The sequence below is a fragment of the Triticum dicoccoides genome, chromosome 4B (assembly GCF_002162155.2).
Source record: "Triticum dicoccoides isolate Atlit2015 ecotype Zavitan chromosome 4B, WEW_v2.0, whole genome shotgun sequence".
In the NCBI taxonomy this organism is placed as follows: domain Eukaryota; kingdom Viridiplantae; phylum Streptophyta; class Magnoliopsida; order Poales; family Poaceae; genus Triticum; species Triticum dicoccoides.
In genome coordinates this window covers 488216698-488226003 of record NC_041387.1, presented here as the reverse complement: position 1 = coordinate 488226003, position 9306 = coordinate 488216698, and the positions used below count along the sequence as shown (strand labels likewise).

At 46.4% G+C, this 9306-nt stretch overlaps 1 protein-coding gene across 1 annotated transcript; it reads left to right on the top strand.

Annotated features, from left to right (window-relative positions):
- Positions 1-7374: 7374 nt before the first annotated feature.
- Positions 7375-9306, top strand: LOC119291040 (NHP2-like protein 1). The gene is made up of 5 exons (XM_037569732.1): positions 7375-7509; positions 7643-7763; positions 7854-7957; positions 8711-8842; positions 8965-9306. Exons 1-5 carry the CDS (start codon positions 7507-7509, stop codon positions 8989-8991), a joined length of 387 nt encoding a protein of 128 aa, XP_037425629.1. The 5' UTR covers positions 7375-7506; the 3' UTR covers positions 8992-9306.

The following is a 9306-nucleotide window of genomic DNA, read 5'->3' as shown; positions in this document are numbered from 1 at the left end:
CTTGCGGATCTTGTTACTCTTGGGTGTTTGAGCACCCTAGACGGTTGAGGCCACCGTGGAGCCATAGTCCATTGTGGTGAACCTTCATGGTGTCGTTGGGAGCCTCCAATTAAGTTGTGGAGATTGCCCCAAACTTGTTTGTAAAGGTTCGGTCACCACCTCCAAGGGCACCAATAGTGGAATCACGGCATCTCGCATTGTGTGAGGGTGTGAGGAGAATACGGTGGCCCTAGTGGCTTCTTGGGGAGCATTGTGCCTCCGCACCGCTCCAACGGGGACATACTTCCCCTCAAAGGGAAGGAACTTCGATAACACATCCTCGTCTCCATCGATTCCACTCTTGGTTATCTCTTACCTTTACTTGTGCAAGATATATTGTGTTCTATCCTTTGCTTGCTTGTGTGTTTATTGTTGTTGCATCATATAGGTTGCTCACCTAGTTGCATATCTAGACAACCTACTTTGATGCAAAGTTTAATTTGTTAAAGAAAAGCTAAAAATTGTTAGTTGCCTATTCACCCCCCCCTTTAGTCAACTATATCGATCCTTTCATCTGGCCCCACGGTGGGGTGCCAACTATTGTGGTTTGTCACAGCAGATGCCCTAGTGAAAGGACTTAGGTGTGGAGCCATCGCTAGATGATTAGCTTGAAGGGGTTGGATGGGACGAAGGACACAAGGTTTACCCAGGTTCGGCCCCTCACGATGGAGGTAAAAGCCTACTCCTGCTTTTGTTGATATTACTTGAGTATCGATTACAAGGGAGTGGACACGCTTGACCTAGATGTCGATCAGTTGTTTCTTGGGTTAACCCGCCGTAGGGTCTCACCTCTATATACACAGGTCGGGGCCCTGGGCTTACAAGAGTCCAAATCGGATCACACAACGTGACCAACTCTGTTTCTAAGTCACCTTGCCTTGCTAGGCAGGTCATCGTCGAGCGGCTTACACACGCCGGGTCTCGCCCCATCTCCTGGGCTTGGGCCTTCAACAGCTCACCACGTGAGTCGCCCTCCGGGTTCTGCTTCTGGCCTCTTGGGACTAGTTAAGCCTTATCTCTGAGAGTTTCCAGCAGTGTAACCCGACCCATCCTGGGCGTGTCACACCACGGGGTTATATCCCCAACAATATTGAAGTTCGTCATCATTTCATCTGTGATCATGTTGCTAAAGGAGACATCAATCTTAAGCATGTTAGTACCGACAAGCAATTGGCGGATATATTCACTAAACTGCTTGATGGAAAGGTATTTTGCCGTTTGAGAGGACAACTGAATATCATTGATCCCTCAAACTCGAAATAGAGATTCCATTTGGATACATGCAAGGCATGAGCCTCTGTGACTAATCCTTGATAATTCTCTTATGATGATGATCATTTGTCTTGGATATATATTTGTACCCTTGCATGTTATCTAACCCATGTAGGTACTTGGATGAGCCTCAATCTAGGAGATTGCAAGTCACATCTTGAGCAATTTGTACATCACCAAGTATCTATGGTTTGGTTGTTGAATTCAAGGAAGCATGAACTCACTCAACATATCCTTTGACTATTTCAATATGTCAAAATTTCATGATTGTCGATTTGGATACACAAGTTCTATTCCTTGCAAGACTAACCCATGTAGGAAGATGAACTTTAACCTCAAAGGGTGCTCCCAACTCTAGATGGTCTACATCAACCTTGAGCATCCAATATAAGTTCAACTACATGATCAAGATCAACACCACAACCCAAGGTATGTCATTCCATCTTAGAGAAGTTTTACTCCAAGTCATGAGTTAAAGCAACTCAACAAGATGTGAATACATCAAAATGCTTAAACGAAAAATGGCAACCCCATTTTGAGCTTAAACAATGAGTATGACCTACGATCAAGTGATCTCACTTGACTCCTAAGTCAATATACTCTAACATAGGTGACTATGTCGCCGACCATCTCTAGATGAAGTCCTCTAGTGTTCTTTTGTATTTTGTATTTCCATTGCATGTTTTCTTACTAGTGTGTTTCCCTTCTAATCTTAAAAACAAAAAAAAACTTCATCTAGATCTCTCTTGTTTTTCTCTTTCATTTGTTTTATCTAAAGTTAATTCATTGCAAATCCTTATGTAAATTCCTTGAAAATCTTTGTGAAATTTCATTTGCCAAGTGAGTTGAGTTGACAAAATTTTCCTCTGTGGTTGAACTTGGTCTCACCGATCCAAGCCCATCGGCTAGACCGAAACACAAGGTTTCCTTGTACACAGTTCATTGGTACAACCGACACAGACTAACTCGGTCTCACCGATGAGCACCCTCAGTGGCTCTGCTATCTCAGAGTCACCAATTGAAACAGATCAGCGTCACCAATTTCACTACTGAGAAAAGAATTTGCCATCTTATATTGCCTATTTTCTTCAGCTCCATTCAATGATTCTTCCCTTCTATCGGCATCTTAAGCTACATGCTGCTTTGTAGTGCCTCTCAAGGACCACATCTACCTGACTCATCTTCCTGAAGTTGCCCTTCTTGGAAATTGATGTCAAAGGGGAAGAGAGGGAGCACATCAAAGCTTATCAAATCAAACATAACAGGAGAGAGAGAGAGAGTGCACATCTAAGCTCTTCTAAAGATGCATGTTAAAAATAGGAGAGAAGTCGCATGTCTTTAAGAGGGGAAAGACATGTTAGCATAATTGATTCTTTTTTTCTCTATTTTAATTGATTTATATTTGCTCTGATTTTATCTCACCCTACCTTCTCACATTATCCAATATTAGATTCAGGGGAAGAAAGGGTCTATGCTTAAGGGGAGAAAAATCCTTGGAACTTATTGCAAATCTTTAAATCTTCGGGGACATGTCTATATCTAAATGAAGTACTCACCCATTACATGTCATCCCAGTCTTGGTAATCTTGTGGGTCTTGAAATTATTTGTTTGGAGTGTTCTTGTGTTATTTAACCCTGTTTTCTCAAGTTTACTCCTTCAAAAGTCAACTCAAGAACCACAAGGTAAGTATGCATCACACTCATGTGCATGATGATCCCTTGCTTCTGCACATATTATTTGCAAGAGGGATTCATAAACATGAAGGTACAATTTTTCAACCATATTGTTTGCTCTAATGCATATAGACAAGATACATGTAACTCATTACCTACTCTGTCATGCAATGTATTCACATGTTCTTCTATCTCATCTTTACATGATTGCATACATGTAAGGGAAGCTTATGCATGTTATATGTTCCTCCAAAGCTTTGCTTACTACTCTTCATATCATTTACTTAAAGCTTTGATGTATGTTGTCATCAATTACCAAAAGGGGGGAGATTGAAAGCACAAGTGCTCCCTAGGTGATTTTGGTAATTAATGTCAACATATTTCTTGTTGGACTAATAGTTCTATCTAGTGTATTTCAGACAAGTTCAACAATGGCGTGGCAAGGACAAGAGGATGTGGAACCCCTTCAAAATGCTAAGGACAAAGATTGGCAAAAGCTCAAGACTCTTCATCTTTATTTTAGTGATCCAAGACCACATTGATTCCATAGGAAAACCAATACTATTAAAAGGGGATGAGGTGTTTCTTAATGGCTTACCTGCTCAAGTGCTTAGTGATATTGCTCCAAAACCCTCAGCCACTTTCTCCATCCAATTATGTCCAAACCCAAAACTCCAACTCGGCCCCACTGATTCTTTCTATCTGGAGCCACCGAGTTCATATGACATAGCCACTGCCAGAAACTGTAATAGTTCGGTCTCACCGATACGGATCTCGGTCTCACCGAGATGGCCTTGCCAGCGCTTTGTGACTTGTTGCATTTACTTTGGTCTCACCGATTTATGCAATCAGTCTCACCGAGTTGGCTTGACAGATTCTCTGTTGCTTATTGCTTCACCTCGGTCCCATCGAGTTGATGCAACTGTCACCACCGAGATGATGTTTGCCCTAAGCTCTAGCACATCGGTCCCACCGAGTTGTTCCAGTTGGTCCCACCAAGATTCCTAGCGTTCACATTTTTGAACTGATCGGTGCCACCGAGTTTAACCATTCGGTCTCACCGAGATGAGTCAAATGTGTGTAATGGTTGGATTTTGTGTGGAGGCTATATATACCCCTCCACCCCTTCTCCATTTGTGAGAGATCCATCAGAACGTGCCTACACTTCCAACCACCTACTCATGTGTTGAGATCAAGATATTCCATTCCTACCATTTGAACCTTGATTTCTAGCCTTCTCCAAGTTGCTTTCCACTCAAATCACTCTTCCACCATAGACAAATCTGAGAGAGAGAGAGAGAGAGAGAGTTGACTATTGGGGAGACTATCGTTTGAAGCACAAGAGCAAGGAGTTCATCATCAACACACCATCGATTACCTTTTGGAGAGTGGTGTCTCCTAGATTGGTTAGGTGTCGCTTGGGAGCCTCCGTCATGATGTGGAGTTGAACCAAGAAGTTTGTAAGGACAATGAGATGGCCTACTTCATGAATATCTACCCAAGTGAGGCAAGTCCTTTGTGGGCGAGGCCATGGTGGGATAGACAAGGTTGCTTCTTCGTGGACCCTTCATGGGTGGAGCCCTCCGTGGACTCGTGCAACCATTACCCTTTGTAGGTTGAAGTCTCCATCAACGTGGATGTACGATAGCACCACCTATCAGAACCACGCCAAAAATTCTCCGCGTCTCCATTACGTTTGCAAACTCCAATCCCATCCCTTTACTTTCTTGCAACTTGCATGCTTTACTCTTTCCGTTGCATATACTCTTGTCATGCTTGCTTGAAATGTATTGTGAGTGCTTTAACATGTGCTAAACTCAACCTTAACTCGAAGAAATTAAAAACTGCCACTTTTGCTTGTTAAGGGTCTAATCCCCCCTCTAGACCCCTCTTCTCGATCCTTTCACCTACTCTACCTAGGGTTAAACCCTGGCCAGCATGGGCTCGTCCGTGTTTCCTCGGATGGTGCTACCAGAGTTGCCCCGCGCATCGGTGACGCACCCGGTTCCCGGCTTCCACGTCTACCCGCAAGCCTCCCGACTCTCGGTGGAATGCTCGCCAGAGGTGACTATGGTGGCGCATTCCACGCCCACTCCCATCGACCTCAACTCCACGTTGGTGGCCGGTGCCTCGTCATCTGGAGGGGCCAGGAAATGCGCGCATGAGATGCCAGCCAACATGCTCCCTGATGCGCACACCCTGTTCGACACAATGATGGCGGCCGGCGACGACGACACGACGAACCGTTTCATGCAGAGCATTATGTTTGAGGGTGGTGCGGCAGCCGCTAGCGTCGCTGGCGGTGCCCCTGTGACTGGCTACAATCCCGATGAGACCCAAAGCCAGGACGGCCAAGGGCCGTTCACGCCGACGGCCTATGATCAAGCTGGCATACACGACACCTTCATGCAAGATCAGGTCGGCCTGGACCTGGACGGCTTCCCGCTCGACCACGAGTTTCCGGAGGACTACGACCTCGAGGAAGAGGATGAGTTGGACATCGACGGGAGCCTTTGTTCGAGGATGAGCTCGCCAACCAAGCTGCCGGGGTGAAGCTGAAGCGCAAGAGAAAACGGACGAAGGCATACACGGCGACCGAGGACAAGCTCCTTTGTGAGTGTTGGAGGAACATTGTGCAAGACCCCAAGGTCGACGCCGAACAAAAGGCATCAACCTTTTGGATTCGTGTCCACCGTGAGTTCCATGAACACAAGAAGTTTGCGCCGTACCAAACGCATAGCGCGCGCAGATGGGTGTCCATTTCGAAGCGATGGAGGGTGATCCAACAAGAGTGCAACAAGTTTTGTGCCACTATCGAGAGTATCAAGGCACGCCCCGTGAGCGGCATCAGCATGCAAGACATGGTATGCATGCGTCCCTCTTTGTTTTCATGTCCATTTGCATATCTACTTGCCCATATGCTTGCATGCTATTCATTTGTAGGCATTCCAAGCTTTGGAGGCATTTGGGGTCCAACGTGAAGGGAAGTCCTTCAACCTCTCCCATCGTTGGAGGGTCATCAACGGGGAGAAGTTCAAGGCGCAATATGCCACCCTCATGGCGCGTGGGGGTAAAAGCCGTGGAGGAGGTTAGGTAGGGCGAGAAGCCACCGCCGCGGGGGAAGACCGACTCAAAGGAGGACAAGCGTGATGCGGCGTCCATCGCCTTGATCGCAACCGTGGAGGGAATGATGACCAAGAAGGACTCAAGGAGGAGAAGCGTCGACAAGGCAAGGAACAAAAAATGAACTCCTTCATGGAGATCAAAAGGAGGAGGCTTGAGATGGAGGCGGAGAAGCAAACGAGGAGGCTTGAGATGGAGGCGGAGAAGCAAGCCAAGATGCTAGCGATCGATGCCGCCAGTGCTAAGACCAAGGTGAAAGAAGTGGCGCTTGCTAGCATGATGACGGGGTGGAGATCATGAAGGTGGACCTCAACAACGTGTCGCAGAGGAAGAGACTGTGGTTCGAGAAGATGCAGGCCGACATACTCAAGTTCGACGATGAGTGATCTATGACGACATGCGTCAGCCTTTTTTGTATGCCGGCAAGTGTGCTGACATGACCACGGACGAGATGGCGTGGCCGAACTCCCGTCCCTTTTTCTGTGCTGACATGTGTGCCGGCTGCTGGTAAGTGCGTCAACAAGTACTGTGTGATAGTCTTTTTGGAGGCTGGCATTGTATGTCGGTCGCTGGCATGATGCCAACATGAACTTCGGGCGGCGGCATGACCGCTGCCCTCTTAAAATTTGTACGCGGACATGAAATGGTTCGCTTGCATTGGGCGCACGGCCGACCCAAAAATAAAATAGGGTGGAAGCCGAGCGGACGGTCGACCCAAACGGACAAAATGGCCCCGTTTGGGTCGGCGCGTTGGAGTTGCTCGCACGGGCACATTTACTAGTAGTTGATAAGAAGATGCACTCTCGCTTTCTTTTTGGAATCCAATAGCTCCGTTCAGATTTTGAGCATTTCGTCCCGAACGCTTTTACATGGCAACTTTAGTTGATAGGGGATGGCAATTTCGTCCTTTTTTATTTTTTTATCAGAAAATTGCCAATGTTTTTCTAATCTCACGCAAACTAAATTTGCCATCTAAACCTGTTCGGGTTGCCATGCGTTCGTTCGGGAGTTATCATTACCGTTCTTTTTTCTAAGAAAAACAAAAGAAAAAAGAAGATTCCTCGCGTAGCCAGAGAAAAACAAAAGCCGAACGGACTCAAAATATCAGCCACGATGGCGGCGCAACAAAGGGCTGGACGTTCATTGACGGCCCTTGGCAGCCAAGGAAAAGGAGCGAAGACCAAAACACACAAAAGGGGAAAGGAAGAATCACGAAGACAATCGCAGCCGTCGAAACCACCCGCCCCACGGGCTATATGAGGCCACCCCAGGCCGGCGATAAACCCTAGCTCCATTCACCCGCCCCCGAAAGCCCTAGCGCCAAGCTCCCCCACCCGCGGCGGCCGCCTCCTCCTCCCCCTCCTCCCGCGCCTCCAAGCCGACCAACCCGTCGGGAAAATGGTATGGAACCCTCTCCTCCTCCTTCTCCCGATTCCGTACCTCGTCTCCGCCCGTTCCGCCGTCGCGGATCGAGCCGAGCCCCGCCGCGCGCTAGCTAACCGCCGGCTGTTGTTTCTTTGGGGGTGCTTTGCAGAGTCAGGAGACGGTCAACCCCAAGGCCTACCCGCTGGCGGACTCGCAGCTGACGATAACGATCCTCGACCTCGTCCAGCAGGCCGCCAACTACAAGCAGCTCAAGAAGGGCGCCAACGAAGGTGACCAATCCCTGGCAGTGCGCTTTGGTTGTTTTCTGTTGATTTCAATACCCGTGATCTGAATTTGTGCTTTTTTTTTGTTTTCCCCAGCGACCAAGACTCTCAACAGGGGAATATCGGAGTTCGTGGTGATGGCAGCTGACACGGAGCCGCTCGAAATCCTCCTCCACCTCCCGTTGCTCGCGGAGGACAAGGTATAAATTCTGTCCTTATGCTGCATCTTATTGCTCTAAATTTGTATGCTGTAGCTTGCGTGATGTGGTTATAGCGAGACCGTGTAAGCTTTTTTTAGTTTAATAAAGCTCCTACTCCCTCTGTTCCAAAATAGATGACTACTTTGTACTAAAGTTAGTACAAAGTAGTCATCTATTTTGGAACAGAGGGAGTAATACTGTGCTGTGTTGATGGTTATCAGAATATATGATGTGCTCGTAATACTGTATACTGTATGGTTACCAGTCTGCTATGATTGGAAGTTTGGGTATGCCTACTCTGACAAGAGGTTTGCTCATGCGAGCAGTTTTAAGAACTGTGTATGTGGACCTGCTCTTAAAACTGTTTGTATCAGCACATAGCTACTGGAAGAACTCTAAGGCTTTATGTGAAAAAAATCGTGTCTTTTAACAGCGGTACTTCAATTTTGTTTCTTTAGTGGCTTGTTGCATCCTGTTACATTGGTACTTCATCAGCCGTTTAGGCAGAGTTCAGTGTACCTGTTGATAGTTTGATACTCAGCCTTGCAAATCTCATTGCAGTGGAGCTGATTCTCTGTTGTGCATTAATCTTGACATTTATGTGTTGTATATGTTTCATCCCATGATTTAACCGTTTGCTACTTAATCTTTTGCATCTTTCTTTTGTTTTTGCACATGAATGAATAATGTTTATTTGTGTTTGTGACAATGGATGAAAGTAAACTTATTGAGCTCATCTGTTGTATGATGCAGAATGTGCCATATGTCTTTGTCCCTTCAAAGCAAGCCCTTGGGCGTGCTTGTGGAGTGACTAGGCCGGTCATTGCTTGTTCAGTGACCAGCAACGAGGGAAGCCAGCTGAAACAGCCAATTCAGAGTCTTAAGGTGATCCCTTCTGCCATATCTTCTGATATCTGCTGATTTTCTATAAAACTGCCTGATTGTTTTACCCTAGTGTGTACCCTTTCTCCTAAAATTAACCCTGTTTTAAATTTTGTGAATCACAGGATGCTATCGAGAAGCTTCTCATATGATTTATCAAGACCTTTCAGTGTGATGGGCCTCTGCGACACAGTTCTTCAGAGGCTTGGACTGGTGATGGTGTCTTGTCTACTAGGTCTTTGTGTTTTTTCAGCTATATTTTGCAAGACTGTTATGTTAAATCATGCTGCCATTATGTCGTCATCTTATATTTGTGACTTGTGTAATCCATAAGACACATGTGTCATGGCAGTTGAATTTCTCCCTAGACTCAACAAATGTTGTAACGGGTAATGGTTTTATGAGTTTGAGAATTGGGAACTAGCTGCTTGTGTGCGATTGCTCATGTGGTGGATTATCTTTGTGCT